The sequence below is a fragment of the Mesoplodon densirostris genome, chromosome 2, assembly GCF_025265405.1.
Source record: "Mesoplodon densirostris isolate mMesDen1 chromosome 2, mMesDen1 primary haplotype, whole genome shotgun sequence".
Lineage (NCBI taxonomy): Eukaryota > Metazoa > Chordata > Mammalia > Artiodactyla > Ziphiidae > Mesoplodon > Mesoplodon densirostris.
Window position 1 is genome coordinate 89,663,415 of NC_082662.1, and position 27,883 is coordinate 89,691,297.

General features: G+C 40.1%; 1 protein-coding gene across 1 annotated transcript in view; it reads right to left on the bottom strand.

The window, feature by feature from the left end:
• The window catches only part of PLPPR5 (phospholipid phosphatase related 5), a 168,816-nt gene extending 141,673 nt beyond the window's left edge, over positions 1 to 27,143 (bottom strand). Inside the window, exon 1 of the mRNA XM_060119804.1 lies at positions 26,746 to 27,143. Coding sequence (XP_059975787.1) covers positions 26,746 to 26,982 — 237 coding nt within the window. The 5' untranslated portion in view covers positions 26,983 to 27,143. The remainder of the gene's footprint in view (positions 1 to 26,745) is intronic.
• Between the last annotated feature and the right edge of the window lie 740 nt (positions 27,144 to 27,883).

Sequence of the window (27,883 nt, forward strand, 5' to 3'; positions counted from 1 at the left end):
TGCCTTACCCGCATTAAGGGAATATGCATTCAACAGACTAAACTCTGATACTCTGAGTAACACTCTCCTTTCATGAAAATAGGCTTTTGAGGTGACAGCTCTGCCTGGGAAAGCAGAAATAGTATTCTCTGCAATTTCAAATTCATCATACAGATCTTTCCCTTGAGGCCATCTTCTTCCGGTTTTCTTGGCTTTCATTTCTCTCATCTTTAAATAGACTGCCAGGACAAATGTCTTTTAAGGCCATTCATTTTTACTGAAAAAAAAAAAAAAGACTAGACATTTGAAGGACTTTATTTTTAAAATACTTTCTCAGGAAAAATAAATGTTGATTACGCAGGAAATGCTTCTACTTTACCAAGTCACTAAAAATGCTGATGAGAATGTATAAAGACTAGCATGATTGAAACCCAAAATTAGATGAATGAGATGAATCTTGGAACATAAGCTAATTTTGCAGTCTGGTCTCACTTGTATTTGGTGTACGTGTAACTTTCCAGCTTATTGCTCCCAGCATATTAGGAAAAGGTACAATTATAACTTAAATGTGAAACCCTAACAGTTCTGATTCCATTGAATTTATTAAGCAAGCCAATGTAAGGTTTTCCAATATATAACAGGAAATGCATTTTAGAAAACTGATTGTATATCCCAAAAGCCCTTAATTTAAGCTTATGATACATACATATTTATTATATAAATTCATAAATACACCCTCTTTGTTGTCATCTTAAAAAGCAATATATAGCGCTTTCCATGGACCAGGTACTGTTCTAAACACTTTACGTATATCAATTTGACATGGTCCTCACAACTACCCTATGAGGTAGGTATTATTATCCCTTTTTACAGATAAGGAAACTGTGGCACAAAAAGGTTTAGTAATTTTCCTAAGGTCTCATAGCTAATGGCAGACCTGAGATTCAAATCTAGGCAGTGTAACTCCAATTTTAATATTATATTCATCATTAAAGATTTTTGCAGGAATGTAGTCAAAGCACTTTAGAAAATCCATATTAACCTACTTTATCACTCAATGTCAAACTTGACATTGTAATATTTTGTATTATTTAGCTTGATTTTAGGAAGAAAAGTCTAGCAAAGTTTTTCACCTGAACTTCAGCACTTATGAATATAATTTCCCTCAATTAGCTCTTCTGAATAAAGTACAAATACTGGAATCTGTTTTTTTTAAAAAAAAGCTAGATGAGGCTTATAGATAAGGTGTTCTAACGAACAGTTAAGTGCATTCAAATGAAGAGTACAGTCTGTATGGGTAGGCAGAGTGCAGTGGGGCTGGGAATATTAATTTCTGCAATGTCTTCCCAGCCTCCTGCATCTTATTTTTAGAATCATCCTGTTACCCCGAAATGTCATTTGAAGTACTGGTGATGGCGCAGTTTGGTGGGAGGTTCAGATAATATTAGCAGGAAGTTTATTTTAAAAGCTTTGAATAAAAATTATGTATTCATATTATTTCTCAAAAGAATAATGACTATATATTTATTTGCAGGAGTTTAATAGAACAGTAGAAGCCTATAGGACTGATGTAAAAATGTTTCTATTCATTCAAATTATTAAGGGAAAAAAAGTCTGACTTTGAAGTCCACTATCTCTTCCACACACACCTTACTCAGTTTCTATGCCATTTTCCTACCACCATTCCCCCTGAGATTCAGATTAACTTTGACATATATTTGAACATGCATGCAAACAAGCTGCCCTTAGATAAGAATCCCTGACTTTTACACGTGGGAGGAATTCGATCTTATCCAGACCCTTTACCCTTCAGAAAACTTGTTCAAATATCCAAGCCAGGCATAATCTTAGATTCTGCCTCTCTCCTGAGTCCTACTGCAGGCTGTCAAAATATTTAGAGTCATTACATCTCAGCACTTAACAAGAAGGTTTCTGAAAACATAAAATGCCAGCTCGAAGCCCTCTGCCACCAAGGTCCAGAATTCTGAGCAGCAACATCCAATGAAGGGTTTAGAAGCAGTTTTCCTTTGTTCTGTCCTTTGTTTCATTCAGAAATAAAATGAGCCTTTCTGATCCCTTTTATTGCATGGAATATTTTCATGTTAATAGTGCTTGCTCTATCTCCTGTTGACCCAGAGGGTACTGGCTCCCTAGGGTCTCCTCACTGGGACCACCTGTGTGGCAGACTGGTGACAACACTTCAGAAGGTTGAACGAGCCCCCATTTACAGAGTACAGTACTAACTACTGTGCAAAGAACACAAGAACTGCTCCAAATTCTCTGGCTTCCACCACTGATTTACCCACAGAGGATCTTGGGAGGTGTTGGGCTTGAACAGGCCCTGGGTGGAAGGAACAAGAGTCCTCTCATGGGTATGAGAAGAGGATTCTCGTTCAGCAGCCTCTCTTTCAACTCCTCTTGATGCTGCAGGACATTTCAAAACCATAATGTTTTGACCTATTGTTTATTACATTTCATAGTTGGCAGGCATTTTGAGAATTCTGCAATTCAGTGCCAAAAGGTAAATTTGTTAACAGAGAGTTGATATCCTATGAGTATATGAATCCTATGAATATAGCACTCAAATACTCAGAAAAACATTCCCTTAAAAAGCAACAGGAAATAATTCTACTTAATGAGCAATTCTGAGCACAGTGTTCTGGCCAGCAGTTTTAGATAGCTATTAAAATCTCAATCAAGTTTTCTTTCAAAGTCTTAATTCTAATCTCTCCATATGAACTTAAGCAAAACAGTGTTGAAATGAACCTGCTATGTGCAGTACTGATCATTTTAAAGGTTTATTTAAGATCAGTATTTATAATTCATAACAGCATTAGAATATTCAAGTGAATTAAAATTCTTCATATTTGAAATAAAACTAAAACCTTATTTAATAAACATTGATTGAACCCAAACTTATATGAAGAAGATACTGTTGCTTGCCTAACTAGTGGTAACTATCCCTCTTCCTCACAGAGCCTTGATTTTGCTCTGTTAACAACCTTCCCTAATGGCCGTGAGCTTCAGGGGAATCAGGGCCACATCAACCTCAGGGGATGAATGATTTGTCAAGTCCTGATGGCCTCATCTGTGACTAGTTTAGGCTGGGCATGTAATGAAATTCTGCCCAAGGAGGGATGAGGTGACTTCTGCTGGGAATGGGTGCTTCTGTAACAGGGATTCTTGCTTAGAGACTCACAGAAGAAATATTCTTCTTCTAGACATCATCACGTTTGCATGTGATTTCTAGAACAAGGGTGGCCACTGGGCAATTGTGAGTGGAGGTAGCAAGAGCAGAGTAGACGCATAGTATGTCAGAATGGAAAGAGAAGAGAAACCTGGATTTTTTTTTTTTTATAATTCAGTGATTTTTTAAAACCACTTATCTACAAATATTAATGTATGCCTCATAAATAAGCATTACCAAAACTATTTCATCCATGCAGTATGAACAATATACAATGAGAAACACACTGATCATATTCAGGAACGCAGTGATAATAGTCTAGTAACACAATTTACTAAATTTAAATATTAAAACATACAATCATTTCCAAGGATGTTGAAAAAGCATTTAATAAAAGGAGCAACCTGGATTTTTAATCCACTGTTCAGATACGAAATTAGTTATTTTTGAGCCATCCTAACTTGGCACCCTCTGTTATGTGATACAATAAATTTTCCTCATTGTTAAATGGTTAAGTCAGAGTTTTCTATTATTTACAGATGAAAGTAATCTAATCAATACAAAAAATAAGGTCTTGAACTTGTAAGTCACTATGAAGGCTTTAAAATATACAAATAACTACATTTAAAAACAAACAACTACAATACCATGTTGGTAAATGTAGGGGGCTGAAAATAGGAAGGGAATACATTAAATTGGTGATGGTAGGGTGGAGAGTGAGAAAGTAAATCTCATGAAAGTTAATTTTTTTTTTTTAATATGGCACATGGCTTAAAAGGATAGGGCTATGTTTACCACAAGCAATAGAGTACAGACTGAGGAATAAGACAGAGAGAAAGAACAGGAAAAAGAGCTTTATAGGTAGGGTGACCATATAATCTATCATTCAAACTACTACACTTCTGAGTGTGAAACGGGAGCTGAGTAACACTATTATCGAGACAATAGGAATAAACCTGGACTGATCCAGACAAACCAAGACATGTGGTTACCACAGTTACAGGGCACAGGGAGAATATAAATAAAGTCTCAGAGGAGGGAAAGTATAGGATATCCTTGAGAAACAGTAAGTGGGCCAATCTGGCTGGAATGCAGACTAGATATGGGGTCCTAATGAGAGATTATCTTAGGACCATGATGTAAATGCCTCGAGATCTAAGTGAGAAGCTGGTACTTAATTTTGTTCACAGTTGGAGGCTATAACATTTCTGGGCAGGGGAGTAGTGTGATCAGACCTGTGCTTCAGGAAAATCAATCTGGAAGCAGAGGAGACTACAGAGAGGGGTGAAAAGCCAGGTTAAGTTAGCTGTTGCAGTAATCCTTCCAGGTAATGAGCCAGGCTTAGAGCAGTGGGGAAGCAAAGGGGCACATGCAAATAATGAGGAGAAGAGAGCAGAGGAAAGAAAAGCTTAAGGGTACCTTTTGAGATCACCTACGACTGGGGAGTGGGAAACAAAGAGAGGAGCAACAAAGGACACAGAGCAGAAGTGTCAGTGAGATGGAAGAAAATGATCACGTCAAGGAAACCAGGAGAGGAGATAATGTCAGGGGCATGGGGGTCCTTGATCAGCTGTGTTCCGTGTTGCAAAGAAGTGGAGGAATTTAACGTCCAAACAAGAAGGTTGGTGGTGGTGACCTCCAAGAAAGGGTTTGGCGGTGATGAAAGCAGAAAACTTTTTCACATTGCCTTTGCCTTTCACAAAACCTTGTTAGCTGAATCAACAGAGCAACTCCCCAAACAGTCTAATCGTAAATGACCTGACAATGGGTTCAATTTAAATAACGAAATCAATTTGTTGAAGAGTTGAAGGTGGGACTCTGAAATGGATGACAGTGTTTTATCCTAGTTCATTCTTAGCTCTGTACCTCCCCTCCCCCACCCTCTTCACAAAACCAGGGTCACTTGAGTATATTTCTTTCCCCTTTGTCCCCAAAGTTTAAGCTGAGAAAACTCAGACTTTAGGCAGGAGAGAACTACACAGCTATAGCACAGGCTCTGTGATTCAATATCAAGTCTCTACTACTAATTCAGGTTGAACACTCCCACCTATATTTGATAACGAGATTTATGCCTTGTTCCTGAAATGTGATTTCTACTTTGTGCCTGATTTTTGCGGGATGAGCCCAGTTCCTGAGTCTCTGCCTTGGTCACCTATTTAGCACCCCAGTGCCGCTATGGATGAGACTTTCAGTCCCCCTCTGTCTTCCAAGCAGTGGAGTTCTTCTGCTTAACCCTACATGGTGGCTAAAGCCCTATTCTCTAGCTTAGCAACAGGTTTTCCCCACACCCACCAGCTCCTAGATTCCTGGGAGATGTGTTCTGCCCAATACCAGAACACGCCACTACTCCCCATAGGCCTCCCTGATGCAGACTTTCCTACAATTCCTATCTTCTGTAAGTCCTCTTTCCATAGCTCATGTTCTGCTGCAAGACCAGATGCCCAGAGCACCCTTGGGGTAGTCTACCCTTCTGTGTCCATTTTTCAATTGTTCCCATGGCCCAGCTCTTCCACTGGGTTACAGAATGTCTCTCTGCCTCTCCTGTCCTGATACATGGCATTAGGTGTTTGTATCCAATCTCATCTTTGCAAAGAGCATCCTGGCAAGTGGGAACACTTGTAAATTGGCACTAGAGGAAAACAGATTCTGCAATGTGCCCCTCCATTAACAAAAATCATGGCATATGATTCATGTATTTGGAGATGTACAGGAAGCAGTGAGAAGCTCTGATCCACACACACATGAACTGAACGTTGCAACAGTATATTTTTTGCCAGTATTTGCAGTATGAATAAAGTTGTCAACAATGATATTTTGGTGGCAATACTTGTAAAAGTACCAATATAACCCATGTATAATTTCAAATAGTAAAGTATTCACTTCTTTTGATATCTATGCAGACTGATTTGATGGCTCTAATAATTGAGCACAAACATGAACATAAGCTTCTCTGGATAAGGGTATTTGCTTGGAAAAAGGATTGGCTGGAACCCAGAAACATTAACATAATTAATACCTTCAATAAAAGTAAAGGAAAAGAGAAACACTTCCCCATTTCCAAGAAATCTGGGCCCAAACGCTATCACACCAACAAAGATTAAGTAATATGTCCTCTTGAGGGTAGTGAAGGACATCATATGTTAATATTTGTAGTTCTTTTTACACAATTTTCCATTGTGAGAGCCTTTTCATTGTTTAACCTCCATGCCCAGCAAGTGGTCTGGCACTAAGTGTTGTATGAACCAATGAATGAATGAATGAATGAATGAAACAAAGAAAGAAAAGATACATATGACAGAACTGCAGTCTTTAGGGCACTTGCTGCCACCATGTGTGCTGATGATAAGACAAAATTTTATTATTTAAAGAAAAGTAAGAATGTCTTAATGATGCCTTGAATAACCTTTCTCCACATACTTCAACATATACAAAGAACTGGCAAAAGGAAGAGGTGACTGGGGGAGAATCCACACACAGCAATGAATTCTTTCCTCCCACAGCAAGATTCATGGAAGGGAAATCTGTAATATGTCCAGATCCAAGTTTAAGATTCAGAAGTGCTTTAATATTTTCACATCTTTCTCTATTTCTTAACCTTGATGAAGAAGAGTATTTTATTTTAAAAACTTTTAAAAATCATATTCAAAACAGTTACAGTAAACCAATTCTTTGTTAATTTGAGAACACGTCTTTAAAAATCTACTCAGGCGTGTCGTCTGAAGTACAACTCAAAATGGTATATATCAATTCAAAAGTATCCCCTAAAATCAGAGGAAAAATAGTCTAGGAAACCACTAAGTTTCTTTAAGATAACAAGAAAAAAATGTCTGTCCTGTCCAATACAGTTGCCAATAGCCCTGGGCACTTACTTGGCTATTGAGCACTCATAAGGTGGCTGGTCCAAACTGAGATGTGCTGTAAGTGTAAAACACACATTGAATTTCAAAGACTTAGTACAAAAAGCAATGGAAAATAACTTATTAATAAATTTTATATTGATTACCTCGTGAAATAATATTTTGGATATACAGGGTTAAGTAATACATATATTATTAAAATTAATTTCACCTGTTTTCTTTTTAATTTTTTTTTAATTAAAGAAGTGGCTACTAGAGGGCTTCCCTGGTGGCTCAATGGTTGAGAGTCCACCTGCCGATGCAGGGGACACGGGTTCGTGCCCCGGTCCGGGAAGATCCCACGTGCCGCGGAGCGGCTAGGCCCGTGAGCCATGGCCGCCGAGCCTGCGCGTCCGGAGCCTGTGCTCCGCAACGGGAGAGGCCACAACAGTGAGAGGCCCGCGTACTGCAAAAAAACAAACAAACAAACGTGGCTACTAGAAAATTGTAAAATATGGTTTGTATTATATTTCTATTAGATATCACGGGGCTACATTCTATTTTTACATCTCCTGGTCCATCATAATTGCAGATGGCTCGGGAGGTCCTGGGTTTTCAGAGGAGCCAGAGCACAGGGAAGAGCTGCCAGTGTAACGCAGATATAGATTTTTAGGCATTTACTTAGTGTGCACATCTGATTGATTCTCTAAGGTAGAAATATAAAACTAAATATGAGGAGAGCTTTTAGGAAACTTTTCATCATGTCTCTTTATTACAGTGTTTTGGCCTTCAAAATATAAAGTGCTCTATGATAGACACTCTACCAAACAACTGAGCATACATTTGAGGATGGATTAAATAAGTACACATGAAACTCTACTGTATTGGATGGTTATTTTAATCAACTGTCCTGACATTTGTCATGTTCCTGAATTAGATGCAGCTCTGACGTGTCAATCACATCTGAGGTCTAACCTGCAACAATCAATTCACCATCCATTATTCCTACATGGTCTAACTAAAACAACAAACAGATCAGAGAGGAATCAACTCACAAAATTTGTACCTTGTTTTTTTTTTTTTTTTTTCCTATCGTCCTTCCTAAAAGCAATGTTATTATTGTTTCTACAGACATGCGCTAATGTACCTAGAATTTCTAACTTGGTTTTTCTTGACTATGAATTTTTGCCAATCAACTAGGATCCTTAAGTAACATTTTTATAGATACCATCTATTTAAATGCAGCAAACTCAATAAATGCTTCTAAGGGAACCAGCTCCTCCCCTTATCTAGTTCCTCATCTTGGCATTATTTAAGTATACCTTTTTCCTGGTATGTTTTTAATCCAGTCAGTTTCCCTATGAGTGGCTAATACGTGTGGATATTTGCTAGGGAGCGATGGCTTATACTCTGGTCAGGAACTGGCCTCTTCCATAGAGGAGGCTCTTAGAGAACATTCACATTGTCTATAGTATATACTTATACTACAGTAGACAGAGCTTTTGGAAAGTACCTATTATATAAATCAGTAACCAAAGATAACAAAGATGAAAAGGAGACAGTGGAATAGTAAGAATGTAACTCTCTCAAAATGCTCATGCAAAACTACCTGTGGTGTTATAGCTATGCTATAGATCATGAATGTAACTTTAGACAAAAGTTGTAAAATCTTTTGACAGTTCCAAACTTTTGTCTGCCAAAAGTCGAAGGAGAAAAGCAGGAATGAGTTTTAATTCCTCTAAGGTCTACAATGGTTGAGTCTCAACTACGATTCCTGACTCTTTTATTTATCTTTCTATTATCAGAACTTTGCCCAGTTCCTGGCACAGAGAAGGCAAAATATGAATGTTTGCTGAAAAAAGGAAGAAAGAAAGAGAAGAAGGGAGGAAGGGAGGGAGGAAGGAAGAGAGATATAGGAAGAATGAAAAGAAGCTTGGCTCAGTTGAATCACAAACTGAATACCTGCTACCTGAATGAATGATGTGAGCTATGACAATAGTAGGATCTCACTGAGACACTTGTGGACCTGACACCACAGTCGTGCCCTGGTGTCAATGTTTCATCACCCATCCATCCACATATTCACATACAGACAATCTGTGTGGCTCAGAATTTATGCCTTTGCCAATACTTTAACATACTAAAAAATCTTTATTCATATCACATATCCAGTAGCAAGACAGCTTCCTTCTTTATGGTACTATGAGAATCCACAAGCCCTCACATTTACACTTTTATTGTATCTACTTATCTGGAATCCTGCATCAATCAAGAATAATTTGGGAAAAGCAGAATTGACAAAAGGAGATATAAAAAGACAGTTAAATACAAAGAGATCCCAGATCATACTCTGGGAAGAGACTAATACCCCTCTTTTTTTTTTTTCACCTCCATCCTATTTAATATTCTTACAGTTAAGCTGTTTTCTCCTAATTCAAAATACCCATGAGACATAAGTTCTTCTGGTTGTTTAGTTCAACTCAATATTGTCTTGATTCACTCATTGACTATGTTTACACCTTTAAACCCACCTCATCTTACTTTATAAGGGCTACAATTTCAATAGGCATTACAGCTGTCTGATGGTCATATGGAATTTTTACCTTATCCTCTAAACCTCTTTTCTCCATCAGTGATAGTTATCGTTGCATTTGGAATTGTTTCAATTGCACATAAATTACTGCTCTCTTCTCTTGGTTCTAACTCTCTCCTTCTACAAACTCCCTAATACAATCAAATGGACTAAATGAAAGAAGCTCACTCCCTCTTTTCAAAGCTCCCCCTGGAGCCCCTCAATACATCCCTTGCATGTCATTGGAGGGTGGTGGAAAAAGAATGGGTTTTGGAGCCAGGAAGATCTTCTGATTTCAAATTGCTTAACTTCATGCAAGTTACTTAACATTTTTTGAGTCTCAGTTTCTTCTTTTGTGAAAGGGTGATAATACAAAATGATAGAACCTTTGTGAAAATTAAATTACACCACCCCACCACCAAACTAACATGTTCCAAGGCACTAGCTTTTGTATGAGCATGTGCTATAAGAAAACTGAGAGTCAGTGAGGTCAGGTTACTGGCCCCATATTACACTGATTAGTAGTAGATCCAGGATCCAAGCCCAGGTACGTCTAATCTAAATCTACCTCAGTAAATACTAGTTCTCTTTTCCTTCCATCCAAATCCAAACAAGCATGCCCCTCACGGAAGCATTCTGTCAATAGTAGCTAAAATGCCATGTTCTCAGAGAAGCCTTCTTTATAGCCTGAGTTCAAACTGATTATTCTCTTCACTGGGCTGCCACAGCAGTTCACTCAATATTCATTCAGACATCACACAGTGGCTGAATGCTTCCCAAGTCCCAGTTGCCCTTCTAGTAAAGGGATGAGTTTTTGGAACTTTAAGGTTATTCCTGCATGAGCCTGGTTCCTTGCCTGGACTGTGAACTTCCCGAGGTCAGGAAAGCCCTTCTCATTTATCTTCATACCAGCTGCCCTTTTCTTTACTTTCTGCAAAGCACGTTAAAAACAAAGGTTTAACTACACCAGGGACAGGTTCTAATCTAAACTCTGCCACTGTTTTGACTGCAAGACTGTGAGAAAATATTATTTTTCAGAGCCTGGATTTTATCACCTCTAAGCGATTAGACTATCCATGTCACATGATTGTTGTGAGCCATTCTGTGAAGGATAGAGTTTTATGCAAATGTAAGGGGTGATGAGGTTGCTATTGTCGATGTCTCATTGTTACTATTTAATACGTGAATGCCAGAATCAATGTTCTGCAGATCACTTGTGCACTAGCAGCTGGAAGGTCTGAAGTTGGTTCCATATCAAGGCTTTCTGAATTCTATTACCTCACATCTGTTGTTGAGACTCGACTCAGAATCAACTTCTGAGCCTCTGACTGCTGCCTGCTGGGAAGGGTTCCTGGTCTCCACTGCTGGAGATCCTAATTTGGGCTGCCAAGCCCTGGTGCCCCAGGCTGTGTGCCTGAGACCTTGTCTCAGCAGCCTGTTCTGTCCCTTGTCTCCTCTGGACTTGCCTATTCTGACCAGCCTGCCTTGTCTCACTCACGTGTGCCTTGCTCCACTTCACCACCTCTTTGCTTCCTTGGTGCTGCTCTGCTCTGTCCTACTTCTCAGCGTCCCAGTTCCAGAATGCCATCTTTTCGGTAAGCCTGGATCAGCACTGGTCTCTAATGACCAAGTGACCCTCTGTTAGAACTGCCTGCAAGAAGCCTGCCTGCCTACAATCCAAGCTGCCATCCTTGCCTTGGTGATCTCAGTCCTAAATATACCACCAGCTCCCCCAGCCTCTGTAGTCAAACCCATATCAGGCATCAGGGCTGCTCTAGATCCCTTTTCTTTTGGGGAAACAAAAACAAAAATAAAAACAAAAACCAAAACCAAAAAACACAAACACACACCAAAATCTTGGGGTCTTTCTGAACCTCCCATCTCTTTTGTCCTATGCCCAGCTTTTCCAGACTTGGCCAGCTTATATATTGCCAAAGCACTGCTTTGTTCTCGCCATGCCATTAACCTGACTGCTTTTACATGCTTCCTTTGCAACCTTTAATGTGTTTCCTCTTTACAAATCCTTTTAAGTTCTCCCTTCCAAGCAGATGAAACTGAGACACTAGCACACTCACATAATAAAATTTATGCAAATCCAATTAATCCAATCAAAGCTTGTTTGTGTAAAAGCCTGTCTTATGTGCTCTTTAAAGTCATTCCCCATGAATGGAAATCTTAATTAGATGACTAAATTTAGAAGGATAGAGCATCTTGCAAGAAAACCAAGCACATTTAATCCTTAATGCCATAAACTGGAAAATCTGAGTTTCACCTACCAAGAATGATACAGTTCCATTACACATAAATTTTAACCCGTGCTTTCGAAAAGAACTGCATGCTCATGTCCTCACATTTCTAGAGCAACATGTAGATGCATATTTTTCACTTCAGTATCCAATTTAAAATGAGAAGACTGAAGACATTTACTATACAGGTGAGCACACCTGTTATGTAATTTATAAAATGCAAGTCAAAATGACCTAATTATAGAAGCAAAACACAGCAATAGTAACAAAAATATCCTAACCAATTTAAATTTTAAATGTGCATACTAACATAAGCTTTCATAATTATACAAATATGGATCTTTTAGGATTGTCCATGTTGCAAATACTGATTTCAAATTATGTAATATATGTGTCAGGGGGGTTAACTTCTCAGTAGCTATCTAACAGTTTATTTCACAATGGTATGTTTATTTAAAACAAGGAAAATATAAGTACTCTGGAACACACTTGCCAACCAAGACCCATGTGATGAATATTGCCGTAAAACTCTAAAAAGTATTCTAATGTTTCTCCTTTAGTTTACTAAAGTAAAATCAGTCACAGGAATAAACTTACTTTGTAAGACAGGTAGGTTTAGATGTCCCATTTTTAGATGTCCCAGATCAAGTGAGCCTAAGAGGTTAGACTGTGTATCATAGGTTTACCTCTTCAAGCAGATAAGGGAATTTGGACTTCAAACTCTGAGTATTACTGTAAAGTACTTTCTACTAAACATCCTTATGTTCTGAACATAATTGCCTCTGTGTTAGACATCTTTCCATTCCAGACATTCTTGGAGTTTCTTCAAACAAGAAGGTTTCTCCAGCCTAAATGACTTTGTGTTTGTTCTTTGCTTGGAACACCCTTGTGCCATGTCCCTGACTAGCTAACATCACCTGCACTCAGAAGTCTCTTTCACTCCCTTCTTCGCTTTCCCTCACCCCAGCCCACTCACTGTCAGTTATCAGGATTAGTATGTTTTAACTCTTCACACACATGGGACTGAGTTCCTTGAGGACAGGAATCCTTTCTTCCATTTGAATGTGTAGAATCGCTTACACACACAAAGCCTTGTCCCGGGAGGACTGGTAAATGTTTTCTAAAGAATACATGAAGAAATGAATTACTGAATACCAGGTCATTGTGCTTTAATGTGATTGCTAGGAGACCATTTCATTTGCACCCATTTGATTCAGAGAGGAACTAATTTGCACTTGTTTGATACTTTACTCTAATTGGGAAATCCCAAATTTCAATGAAAAGTATCCATAAACAATAAAATCCTAATTTCATTTTCCTGGTTCCTCCTGAAGTTAATTGAAGTTGTAAGTGATTTGCCTGCCCCAGCAGCACTGAATCTTTCTTCACTCATTAATGTCATTCTCTAAAGCACCACTAATTTTTATCACTCTCCAAGGAAAGAAACTCTCCTCAAAAATAGTTCCATGTATTGAGTCAAATGTTTCAACTGTTAATCTATGGTTACTAATGAAAATGTATACAGTATGATTCAGAGACCCTGAGTGACAATAAAATCGTGACTCATCTCATTTAGAAACCCTGCCAGCCATCTAAATTCTCCTTCAGAACACCAAAAAAGTTTTCCAATTTACCATACATGCAAATTTCACACGTAAAATGTACTGGTGGTTTAATTTACAAAATAGAATGGAAGATGATATGCTCTTTAAATCAACCAATTTGTTTTGAGAAAAATAAAGTATTGAAATAAAGAAAATGTCACACTTGATGAAGAAAGAGCACGTGCTACATAAAAGCTTAAGTAGTGACAATTTAAGTTACAAAAGTATGTGCAACGGACAATTAAAGACATGGGGAAATGAAATAGGGGTTACAGAAGCAAAACTTGATGATGTTAAAGATTTTTAAAACAAAATGATAGGTGTTTGAAATATTCTTCATATGAAGTAAATAAGATTTATTTTGAACTACATTCTACATAACTTTAAGTAAATGAAAAAAATGAAGTGAGTGTACATGGGGAAAATATTTGAAATCAGGGATCACTGGCTAATAAAGTAAAATATTAAAGATGGGTTTTGGAAAAATAATTTGGACTTTACGATTTAAGTATCTGTGAATGGGTAAAATTATAAATAATTTTAATTTATGCTTCTCTAATTCTCTTCTAAAATACACAAATAATTACTTATATCTACGATTTGAAAGGCACTCTATTAGGCATTATATGATGAGCAAGAGTCAAAGATATACGAGACATATTTGCTGTTCTATAAGCATTTATAATCTTTTGACGGCCATAGTATTTAAATGTAATTAACTATAATGCATAGCCATGCAGTACACTACATTGTACATGCTACATACAACTGAATCATTTTAATAGTCATTTGATTCCAAGAGGGCAAATACAGTTACAAGAGGTTGCCCAGAGTTCTGTCTTAAGGACTGAAAGCCCAGGTCAGTCTCAGCTGGTGAGAAAATGCCACAGTCTCTTAGCAATGTCTGTTGTGGCCATGGGAGCAGAACAGTGTACATCATCATATAGTGCTTCTGCCTACTTGACAAAAAGTTTAAGCTACTCCCTTTACAGATGAGATAACTATACCACAACGTGACTGGATATTGATCCCAAGGCTAATGCATTAAGAAAAAATTTTGTATGCAAAATTCCTGCTCTATTTCCGAGGGGTGAAATTACACCTGAGACACATCATTCAGTGCTGGTGCCACACCTTAAAAACATAGGACATCCGAAGTAAAGTCAGATGTGAGTGGCCAAAAGGGTAAAATGGACTCAAATCCATGCTATGTCAAGATGAAGACTTTAAGTCTCAAGAAAGGAAGATTCAGAGACATCTAGGTGGTTCCAGATGGCTTCAAAAGGTGAGAGAGGGTTTCCCTGGTGGCGTAGTCGTTGAGAGTCCGCCTGCCGATTCAGGGCACACGGGTTCGTGCGCCAGTCCGGGAAGATCCCACATGCCGCGGAGCGGCTGGGCCCGTGAGCCATGGCCGCTGAGCCTGCGCTCCAGAGCCTGTGCTCCGCAACGGGAGAGGCCGAGACAGTGAGAGGCCCGCGTACCGCAAAAAACAAAAAACAAAACAAAACAAAACAAATGTGAGAGAGACCACTGAGCAGAAGACAGGGAGACAGACTTTCATTGTAATATAGAGCGTCCTAATAGTCAGACTTGTTTCATGCACAGAAAGAGCTGCTCCGGGGGCCATGAGTCAGTTTTCTTCCCTGGGTGAGGTTCAAACCCTTTCAAACCAATTATCTAATGATACAGCGGTGGGAAAGCTACTTGACTTTCTCAAGGTCTCAAAGGTTGAAAGCAGCAGAGCAAGGAGGACAGCTCAGGTCACCTGCCTGTGAGTCCAGTGAGTCACTGCTCCTTTTATTTATTTATTTTAATTTCAGATTATCATGAAACTTGTGAATACAAAATTTATTACCAATTCTCTGCATTCACTATTTCCATAAAAGAGTACATTATTGCTACTGATCCTTTTCTTTTGTCTTGCTTTCTCTCCAGCTCCCCATCCCACACCTGCAACTACTCCTGTTTTATGGAAGGTATATAAGGGGAAAGACTTATATTAAAAATAAAAAAAGGAGTTTATAGGAAAGATAGATTAATATTGACTAGACACATCAAGGAAAGAGTTATGAAAGAGGTATGATTGAAGTTGCCCAGATTAAAGAATAGAGATCATTTAATAGATGGAAACAAATAGCAGAGAGAATTACAGAAAGCAGAGAGCTGCGCTTTCTCAGGTCACTGCTGTTTCGCAGGAAATGGCACCACAGGATTGGATCAAGTTTTGAGAATGTCTCTAAGTTCCTTCAAAAAAAAGAGAAGACTTCAAAACATATAAATATATAATTGTCTATCCTTTTCCCTGAAATATATTTATACCAATAGTTTTTCCATGCCTCTAACTAGTTGCCAAACTTATGCCAAACTAGCATGCCAAATGTAATAACTATGTCTTGAATGCAGTAGATAGGCTATATATCAATTATATGTAGTGTGATAATTTTATTGTGTTACGTAAAAATCACATTAAAAGAACTTAAAGTCTGGGAGGTATGCATGGGAGATTGAAAGGCAGAGGAAGGCAAAATCGGTATTTCTTCACCACTTCCTTCCTCCCTCCTCAGGCAACACCTCTAACAAGAGCTCTCCTCCATACTTTTAGCTCCTGTGAAATACATCATTTTAGCTTCCAACTTCTGCCCCAAGCTCTGATAACCCCATCTCCTTCCTTTGTCTCTCCAGCCCTGGCAGTTGTAGTAGTGGCTTTCTGCTATTGCATAAACTTTGGGTGGCCTCACCATTTCCTGTTCAGCTTCTCAACTTTCCCATCACCTGTGTAATCAACTCCCTAATTATATTCCCTCAGTTTTAAATTTAAAAAAAAAGAACTTAAAGGTCTGCGTATTAACAATGGTTAGGTTTTTGTTATATCCACTTGTGGCAAGTTTCAAATGTAGTTTTACTTTTTGTCTGAAAAGATTTGACGTCAGCAACATAAAAGAAGGCATCATAGAACCAAGTGATTTGGGAATTAAATGCTCTTTTCCCTTATCTGTTACTATGTCTTCACGATCACAGATTAACTGCTAATTGTAAATACAATATTCAGGAAAATGTTTTCAATCAGCACTATAAAGTCATAAGGAAAAAGCTGTCATAATAATCACATACTCTTCATCTCTATCTCCTAACTAATACTGCTATGCAGAACGATTTGCTGCAGGCGGCCTTAACTTCTCCAGGAGGTGACAAAAAATTTGGTACTGGAGAAAAATTGGTACTGTGTTATTAAAAGCTCATACGGAGACATTCTGCCTAGGTATGTCACTTCCTTGCTGTGGGGTCATGGGCTACTTGCTTAATCTTTCTGTGCCTCAGTGTTCTCATCTGTAAATTGAGATAACAATAGTGCCTACCTCTAATGCTGTGAGGATTAAATTAGTTAATATGTGTAAAGTACAACAAGGAGTGATATACACCAAGTGCCCATATATGTCAGCAATTGGTGTAATTTCTCATTAGCTGCATGGCCTTGGGCAAGTCATTTAATCTCTCTGGCCATTCATTTGGAAATTAAGAGATGAAACGAAATGATCTCTAAGGCCTCTTTCATGACTAAAAAGTCCCAGCTACAAAGAAGCATAATCTCTCTCACAGTGGATTCACAAATCTTTTCCAAAAATGGAGTGGCAGAAAAAGCCTGACAGTGTGGCTTGAATAAAGTGTCTACTGGATTCCTCTATCTGTATTCTAGACTGAGCCCCAGGAAAAAGGAAAAGGAGACCCCCCAAGGAACCATGTGATGGAGCCAGCAAGAGGAAGAAACAAAGGTCTCTTTGTGAAAGACCAAAAGGGTTGTCACGTAGTTTTGACTAAGTCTCTTCATTCATTTTAGTAACTGAGTAAACCCCACACTGGAAAGGCACGTGTGAAGGAAGAGGTCATTGCCACCAACCCAAAGATAGTGTTTTGTTTTTTGACTGGAAATGTCAGGAGCTCATTTTAAATTACAAGATGAGGCCCCAGGTGCACTGCCTTTATCCAAGACTGCTCAATTTTTCTGTTTGGGAGAACATGGCATTCTGCTTTGATGAGATCTCTGGAAATACAAGATGCTTCTCACTGTCAAGAGTGCTTCTGTGCACCCCAGTGTGAGAAAAAGCTAACTCTGAAATCTCGATTAAAAAATCTCGATAGAAAAGTACAGTTTCTGCTGGCACTACTGAGAGCACCCTTTCAAAAAAGGGATCATTATGCTAGAAACACAATGCACAATTTCCTCAACATAGCAGGGCTGGTTATATCAACACAAATCCTTAGAGAAGAAATGCCGTAAGTTATTTTGGTAATATGCATATATGTCAGGACATTGGTATTTAACCGCCCCATGATTTCATGAGTGTTTTACTTCCTGACACTGCTTTGAAAGATTTGGAAAAGGGGAAGATCGGCTCTAATTCTGGTTTCGGGATTTGGAGCAAGTCAAGTAACTTCTGTAAGCCTTATTTTCAAGGTATGCTACACATGGAAGGTACTCAACAAATATTTGCTCAGGGAAAGAAGGAATGAGGAAGGGCGGGAGGGAGGAAGTCCCTATAGTCACAAGCATTTTATCAGAAAGGTCACACTCCAAAGAGGCTGCTGTAAGTCTTTTTGCTATCATATGTTAATTAACAACTAAATTAGCATTGTAGATATAAAATGATTTTTTACTGATGAAAGTAGTGACTTTTAGTTAGCATGATAAGTGCTAAAATGGACTCTTAATTGGTGAAATTCAAGCTATTGAACTGGATTGACTAAAATAGTTTGGAGATACTTCCTACCCTTGAATGATCAGGGTATAAGATTCCAGGGAGGCCTGTAACCCATACCCCAGTGACTTGTTCTCAATGGATAGGAAGGCTTCTGCTTGAGGCATGTCAGTCTGAGGACACAGAATCACACCTTGGCTATGCTGAACCTTTTATACAGGTTTATACACTTAAAACGCATCAAAGGACAGAGAGTTGCCAGTTCATTAAACTTACAGAATAGGCTGTATGGAATATTTTGCCTATTTTAATGAATGGTTATTAAGTAACTGTGTGCTCAGCAGAATTTGGTCATTATAAATAACCTCATCATCACAAACTTCGATTAGTCCCTGGATAATTTATCCACCAAAAATAACCAAAGAGTTGGGCATGATGAGTCAGATTACAAAACCCTGATTTTGAGATGCTCAAGTCTAGTGATAGAAACATGAATAAAATTAAATACAACACGAAGCACAAAGATTATTTTAATGCCATAATGTGCTAAAGCCACAAAGGAATCATAGGGGAGAATGCAGCTACCTCATCTGGGAAAAAGGATCTACTTAGAGGAGTTGGCGCTAGGACTGAAAGGATATAGCAGAATGTTTCAGAAATATTCTTTTTCCTGAGGGGAAGGGTGGGAGAGCACTATAAAGGTTAAAAGCAAGGGAGATAAAAGTGAGTTCATACAAAAAATTACAAATGTATTAAATACCAAAAACACATACACACACACAAACACGTTTCGACTCACACATGTTCTCTCAGTGAGAAACATCCACCAAGACTGTCTGTAAAGTTTTAAATGCACCTGATCTGGAAAAAAAATCTCTAGGATTCTGTTTTTACAAAAAAAATGGTGATTTTACTGACAGTGGTTCTCAAACTACATCTGTGATAATAAGACTAAAAAAGTAAGCAGCCTGCTGAGTGAAAACTGGCATTCTCAGAAATAGTTTAAATAGTACTGAATATAGAACTCCATTTCACATATTTTACAATATCTCCCATCAAAACGATAGTCTTATTATTTTCCAAAGTCTGTTTAAAAGCTCTTCCTAACTATAGGTTAAAATCTCTGACATCAGAACTTGCCTCCTCAAACTGTATGGATGGGAATGTGGAGCTGGGAGAAGCAAGTTCTATTGGCTATTCCACTGGTTTTAGGAACCAATGAAGTTTTGTCTTTGAACACAGGTTTTATTTTTTTTTAATTTTTATTGGAGCATAGTTAATTTACAGTGTTGTGTTAGTTTCAGGTGTGCAGCAAAGTGAATCAGTTATACATATACATATTGAACACAGATTTTAAATTCCCCTTTTCATGTCTGGTTGTAACTGAGCCTATACATTTACAAGCATAAGGACGCTGTAAAGAGCACAATGATACATAATCAATATGCTTTAACTCTCCTCTGCCTTCTAGGAATGCCACCATTCAGGCTATGAATCAAATTAGTGGGCAATGGAAGGTAGCCAAGGAAGCATTGGATTTGAAGTAATAGATTCAGATCCTAGATGTGGCATTTACCCAGTGGAGGAATTGAGCAAGCTCCCTAGATGTGTTAGTTACCACACATAGTACCTGGAATAGTTAATGTGAAGAGTAAATGGTTTACCACATCCATTCAACAGAAATGATTAAGGACACCTGATGTCCTTTTGCTGTGTAGCACCAATAAATGTTACTGGCATTTATGTTAAAAGAGCAGCTATCATTTAATGCATGTTTATGTTTAATTCTTAAAAGATAATGTTAAGTATCATCTCAATTTACAGACAAGAAAGCTGAGGCTTGGAGATATAATTTCATGCATAGTGTCTGAACTCTTGAAGGGCAGTGAATATGCCTCCCTCATTATACAAGTCAAGTAATAGCACTGTGCCTAGTACATAGTAGATGCATTATCATCATTCCAAACTTTTACAAATAATGACTTTTGGGTACAGTACAAATTTAAAAATGAATATGATACAATGCACACTTAACAGATGGTATCAACATTGCTCCCTGGAAACATTATTTCTGTCAAATTACACAAATGAATGGGATGATTCTTTATAATAATCTTGACAGTAAGAGCTTATTGAGACATTTTGAAAAACAGCATTGAGTATTGGAGTAATAGTCTGTAATAATTAGGTCATTTCATACTGTTGTCTTTTTATTTTTGCTCTTCTTTCTACAAGAAAATAAGAAAAAAAGTATAAAAACCTTTTCCATTTTTCTACTCCACAGAATAAGTGTATTGGGCTGGCAAAGCCATGCTGTAAGCAGTCTAACCATCTCCAATGACCAAGCAGCTACAGCCATGTAATCTGCTCACTTTATGTTTTCCTCATATGCATGAAGTGACTTATTGTCTCCAAGGTGCATTTACATCCGTTTGATTCTCAAGAACAGTTCCAAAAGGTAGGAAAGGCAGGAAGGAATAAGTCAACATTTTTCAGATAAGGTAACTGGTGCAGAGAAGCAACAGGGATGATGAGTGACAGGGGACGGAGGGGGAGAAGGGGAGAAGAAAAGGAAGAAGGGGTGTGGGAGGAGAAGAGGCAGAAGGGAGGGGGAGAGGCAGGGAGAAGGAAAGGGAAAGGAAACGCAAGCTGGTTTTCAGGTTCCTGGGCCTTTGCTTCCCCTTACCTCCATCACAATCTCCTAATCAGTATGCAAAGGGGAGGGGATAAATGAAAAAAGAGAGACCATCAAAGGAATGCAGGGAGGAGAAGGGAAAGAGGGAGGGTGAACATGAATGAATGAATATGAATGAGAATATCTAAGTAAAGCAAGGGCCTAAGAGACCTAAGGAGGAGTTTAAACAGATCCATAAATCCTCAAAGAGTAGTTCTTAACTTTTAGGAATCTTGGGCATTTCTGACAATCCGATAAAGCCATGGAGGCTCTTACTAGAATAATGCGTACATACACACACACATACACACATATGTACATACGGTATTTTATAATACAATTTCAGTGTGTTCACTGCTCCCCCCCCAAATCTAGTGCTAGGTCCCATTTTAAGAAACATGTGTTAGAAACAGAGGTCCCCTCAGCTCTCCGTGCACTGCAGTTTGCAGATCTAGAACCAGAGGGTGGTTCCACATTAAAGCAGGTGCCTGAAGCACTGTGCCAATGTGTGCCACAGAGATAAGAAACGCGGCTGCAGATCAGAACAACAGAGATATCTCTGAATCCCTCCCGCTGCCACCAACCTCTCCACAACATTTCAAGCTTAATAGGAAACAAAACAATTTCCTACACTACACACTGAAACCACTGTCTACACTAGAACACAAAGTTTCCCATCAAACCAGAAAAAAATAAAATTGAAGATAAAAGTTTTGAGAAAAATTTGACCCTTCTAGTATTGAATCCCTATGACTAAATATCTTTACAGATTTGTTTAATGTGTAAGGATAAAGGTACATAACAAAAGGACTAAATGCACAGGCTTTGACGATTCTAGCACTGTCATTGTGGGACTCTGGACTGGTCATCTCACCTTTTTACATCCAAGTCTCCTTCATAAGTTTATTGTGAAGATTAATTATACTAATGGCCTGAAAAAAATTAATACAAGTCTGACATCTAATCTCACTAAACATCTTATTTCTCATTTATAAAGTGGGCTTAATGATAGTGCCTATGTTTAAAGACAGTACTATCGGGTTTCCCTGGTGGCACAGTGGTTGAGAGTCCGCCTGCCGATGCAGGGGACACGGGTTCGTGCCCCAGTCCAGGAATATCCCACATGCCGCGGAGTGGCTAGGCCCGTGAGCCATGGCCGCTGAACCTGCGTGTCCGGAGCCTGTGCTCCGCAACCAGAGAGGCCACAACAGTGAGAGGCCCGCGTACCGCAAAAACAAAACAAACAAAAAAAGACAGTACTATCATGGTGAGCATTAAACGAAATAACACATTAAATGTACATTACACAGTGTCTGGTACATAGGAAATATTAGCTAGTGTTAGCCCGCTGAAGAAATGGAGGAGTCGTCGAAGGCAGAAATCACTGACTTGACTGGAAGAACAGAGTTCTAATTGAGTTGTACTGTTCTTGCTGTTCAGACTCCCCAGTTTTTGTGGGTGATGGATTGAACTAGGTGGCTTCTGTTCACCTCAAATATTTTACCAGCCCTGGAACCCACTAACAAAGGTATTTTGCTAGGTGCCTTAAATAGGTTGTCTTGATTAATTATTCCAACCTTGGGAGGACTAACAGTAGCTAACACATATTCAGCTGGGCACTACTCTGGTACTTAAATATGTCAACTCATTTTATACTCATAGGATTCCAGGAGTGGAGTTGCGTGGAGATAGTAGTGGGCACCCAAGGCAAGGTTCAAGGAAGAAGAGGTCTATGGGAGAGCTTTAGGCTTTAACAAGATGGAGCTCTGGATATAAGATGCCTTTCTGTCACCATCTACTTCCACCACATTTAGTGATGGATTCCCTAGCCCTCAGACCTGCCCCACTCAGTGCTGGTCTTCTCTGTCTTGCTTCTGACTCTATGAAGAGGGATGGTCTAGCTTTGTCTCCTTCAAATCATCTGTGTTGCTCAGAGATCTAAGGAACGATAGGGGCTAGTGGCCACTGTATCCAAATTTGGGGGGCAGAAAGCATTGTCATCACCAGGTCTTTTAATCAATGAAAAACAAAGATCACTAATTAAATTTATATCTGTAAATTCTGTAGGTGGTGCTTTGGTAAATGCATACAGATCAAACTGAACAGTACCTGTTTTCAAAGAGTTTATAAACCATGTCATCTTTGTAAATGAGCCCAAATTACAGGTGTTTTCTGAAAACACAATTAAAATAATACTATTTCACAACACAACATAGACTCGGGGATGAAGAGTGTAAAATCATCTTACACAGATATTTTAATAATAGAAGAGCCCTACACTACTGTCCCCCAAATGTCCTAAAACACCACCCATCAGACAAGTCCCTACTCAATTCCCAATAAATGGAGAATAACTCAGCCTGACATTCCAGGACTCAGCAATGAGACCCTAGTCTTCCTCTTCTGCCATATACCCCTGCATTCCCCACACACCACTCTTAGAAACAAGACAGACCAATCGCTGTTTCAAGAGTACGGACTGCATTTTCTGCTACCAAGCAGTCACTCATGTTCACACTGCTGCTTCTGTGATGTCCTGACTCAAACTCCATTTCAGCCTCTCCTTCAAGTCACATCTCAAAGCCACCCTTTTCTTCATGAAGCCTTTCTTCTCCTCTCCAAATAAAAATGATCTTGTCCTCTTTGAACCACCAGAGGTCTTTGTGGTATATATATATGTAAATATGTACATATATCACTTTTATTATGGTGATTTACATTATGACTTTTGGCATGATTACCTAATTTCCCAAATTAGCTTGTAAACTCTTAAGGATTAGTGACCATGGTTTACTTCTGAAGTTACCTTTATAACCACTACTCTGGCTGATATGGTGCCTGCAACACAGGAATTCAATAGGCATTTACTGAATTACTATTTTACTAATAGTGTTAATGAAATAGTGATCTCTTATGGAGTATCAACTATGGGCAAAGGATGATATTTATACATTATATCTCACTTAATATTCAAAATCCTGTGACTTAGAAAATTAAGGATTAAGGAGCTATACATTAGTTGTTCAAGGTTACACAGCAAGCAGTATCCCCAGCTCTTACCATAACAGCAGGATGCACTTTGAATCTGAATCCAAACTTGTCAGACTCCAAACATGTGCCCCAAGTCAACACTATATAAAAGTGATAAAATTTAAAGAATATTTTGCTTTTAATTTTTAGATAAATAAATTGGGCAAATTTGAAACAAAACCACAGATTGTGGCAGTGAGGAGAGCTACTTTTCAAAATTAACTTTAAGGATTAGAATGAGTTTTGAAGATTAAAAATATATATAATGAAGAATATGTATCACTACAGTCCAAGAAATGTAAAAGATGGGGAAAGAGACCATTTGAGGCATTTATTTAGAAGAATGATTTATGAGTAAGCTGAATTTGCATATTGTAATAGAAAGGCGCAGGTTTGGGAGCTTGACACAATAGGGTTAAAATTCTGGGTGTAATGTTTTTAGCCTTGGTCCTCGGGCAAGTTACTTAACCTTCCTAAACCTCAGTTTTCCCAAAAGGTAGGTGACAGTAATAATAACTGTTTTCATAGATAATGCAAGTATTAGATAGGTATAGGGTATATAACCCAACAAACGATGGGTACTACTAACATCATTATTAATAATATTGTTTTCAGGCAAAGTGACTGTGCTAAGCCAGTGTTCTTGAGAAGAATGGAAAAGCAGGGCTGCCATTACTGTTCCCAAACTTTCACATTATGAGAGTGTAATATTGGGAAGAGCAGAAGCAGAAACAAAGGCCAGCAACACAGCTAGCCTGAATATCCAACATTTCCTTCTCTTCAGACTGACTCCCAAATTCTCTCTCTTGTAACTAACGAACTGAAAATCGAAACATGGAAATCAAGTTGGATCCTCCCTTTTAAAATCTCTCAAGAATATTCTAGATCCCCACCCAAGCAGCCTTTCTCATCTTCTTTCAGAGAACATGTTTTTTGGAAGTAGGACAAGCAGTATGGCATTTGGCATCAGTCTCACAGGCATCAAACACCACACCTACCATTTTTGTTTTCAGGTGCTTCTAGTTTATTATCTGATCCTCAGGGTCCTCAAATGTTAACTGGAGAGACTATCTCCTGGAAGAGATGCTCTGAGAAGTATATGTGGCCATGACTATTCAGTGCCCAGCACAAAGCAGGTGCTCAATAATGACTAATTAATTCCCTTTCCCCTCTGTGGTTCCCCCTAAGTGGAGAATAATCAAATTCTTTGGGAAAATATGTTATGTCTCTAAATGGCACCTGCCACCATGGATGGATGGTTAGGATCTGAAAAGTGTTATCTCATTTAAATAAGCCACATAATCGTAATCACCAAAGGATGAGTTACAGACATTACTGATTATGGCTGTACCCAAACCAGTGTCCTGAAAGTGACAGGCTTTTTCCTTAAAAGAAAAAAAAAATCCTTGAAAAATCACTGTGCTATTCAGTCTACTAGAAAACATGTGTCTGGAAACCCAACATCTGCAGAAAGCAAAAGGGCCCAAGAATGACCAATTTATTTTTTTCTCTTACAGCTTTCCAAATAGAGGAGAGAGAACACAAACATGAAGCTGGATTTGGGGTTTCTGATATATTTTAGCAAATTACAACTGAAAAAAAAACAAAACATTTTCTCGTGCAATGTCTAACACTTTTCAAAACAGTATGCTGGAGCCCTATTTGAAGTCAACTATCACAGTACCTGTGATAAAGTTACTTTGAAGTTATCAAGAAGTTCCTTGGTTTGTGGAATTCCATTATGTGTGTTAGAAACTTTTCATTATTTTGTAAATTATTAACTCATTTCCTCTAAAATCAAAGAAAACATGAATATCCAAACCTAACAGATAAAACAGATATTCTTAACATTCATTATTGCAATTTACACATTCAACCACTGGGGGAAAAAAAGTCCCTTTCCTTTCCCTCTTCATTTTTAATTTCTTATTAGTTATCTGTTGAGAGAGAGAGAGAAAGAGAGAGAGAGAGAGACAGATGAGCTGTACCACAGGAAGGGAACCTCCAATACTTTGACAGTATTAAAGGAACCATAATAATTATTTTCTGAAAAAACACCACCAATTCTCCTACCTATAACTTTGCACCACATTCACATACATAAATTATTATACGATTATCATTCTAATAATTACATATGTATATCTGTGTATATATGTGTGTGCATGTGCCCGTATAGACACACACACACAATTCATAAATCCAAAAGGCATTCTCAGAAAAGCTCTATGAGAAAAGGACTTAAGCCGCCCAGGGAATGGAAGAGCGTTTAAATAAATCCTGTAATTTAGGCACAGATCCTGCTTTTCAGCAAGCACTGCTGCTGGAGCCTCTTCATTTAGGAGGTCTCATATTGTTTTTTAGATATTTGTTCCCTGGTCAGCTTAGTCTAATTGGCACTTCCTTTCGAAAGGGAAGGAGGCGGTAAAAAGGGAATTTGCGCCCCGACTCTGGGAGCAGGAGTCCCTTCCACACCCCAGCAGTTGATCGCCGTCTCCCTCCCGCTGGCCCCGCTGCTGCTCGTCTTCCAGTCGCAATGTGAGAGGTGGCGGCCAGCGGTGCAAGGCCACAGAGTAGATGAAGTCAAGATTCAACCGGATAACTCACCTCCTCCCCAGCCGCGACTCCCACCCATTACCGTCTACAGACCCCTTCCCTCCCAACCCTCTCCGTGTCACGCTAAGGTGCAGCCGCCGCGGGGGGTAGCGGGGGTGCGAGGGTGGCAGGTGGGGAGAGCTGGGGGCTTCCTTCGCACCCACCCCGACGCGCCCTAGAAGAATGTCCTCTGGGGAAGGGGCTGCCGCCAACTTGGAGGAACTTAGAAGGCAAAGGCTGCCGCGCCCCGACCTCGGCGGGGCCTCAACCCTGAAGGCGAGGGGCGGAAAAGGGCAGTCGGGGCGAGGGCGGGCACCCCCGGGCTTACCACGAGCACGGGGACCCCGGCGGCCAGCGAGTAGAGGAGCACGGGGGGCACGGCGCTGCTGTCCTCCGGGCCCGGGTAGGGCTTGCGGTAGGCGCTGTCGTGGCAGAAGAAGCCCTGCACGTTCACAGTGAACGTGTCCGTGTATTCGAAGTAGTACGCCAGCATCACCGTCCCTGCCATGATCACCATCTGGAAATAGAGCATGCTGCTGGTGAGCGCCGCGGGCAGCCGGGGCATGCACGCCTCCCGGGCCGGGCCGAGCCGAGCGGGCGGCGGACGGGCCCCCTCCCGGGTCCGCCAAGGCAGCCACCGGGGGCGCGGCGGCGGGGGCGGCGGGAGGACGAGGCACGGGAGGCAGGATGGAGCCGCCAGAGGAAGAGGCGGAGGCAGGTCCGGGTTTCGAGGCGCCGGCGGGCTGCGGAGGAGGCGGCTACCCCCGGACGAAACCCCGCTCCCCTCCCCTCCCCCTGCCCGCCGCAAGCACCGCCCGCCCGGGCGCGGGGTCGCGCGGGAGGGCGGGGAGTCCCGGGCGGCGGGCCGCGGCCAGGCGAGACACAGTTCGCTCTGCAGCCGTGCGAGCCCCGAGGCCCGCCCGGAGGAGGGGCGGACCGGGCGGCGGCGGCTGGGACAGCGGCACCTGTACCCCTCGGAGGGCGGACGCAGTGGAGCTGGCGAAGCTCCTCACAGGGGTAAAAACCAAAAGGGGGGGAGGGGAGGCAGTAGAGAAGGAGCTTCTAGAAACTCCCTTCTGAGGCAGCAGCTGGGTGGTTTAGGAAACCCGCGCAACGCCTGGGAAAATGGTGCGCGGACGCGTCTTCGGAGCGCAACCCCGTAAAGCGCCAAGTGCCGATTCCGCGCAGCGACTTTCAGCCGGCGCCTCTTTGGATTCCTTAACCCCGTTCAGGACACACGCCCAGCGCGAGTTTCTAGGCGCAGTGAGAAACATCATCCCAGAGGATTTTAGATTCTGAGGTTTTTTGCTTCCCCCTCCAGCTTCCTAGGGCTTTGTATGTAAAAACAGAAAGCATAGCTCGGGAGTTCCCGAAGCATCATGTCTTGTACAACGGCCCCTTCCTCGTTCACGTAGTCTCCTCTGGCTCATCTTCTCAGTTTCCCTTTATTAGCTGCTTGTGAGACG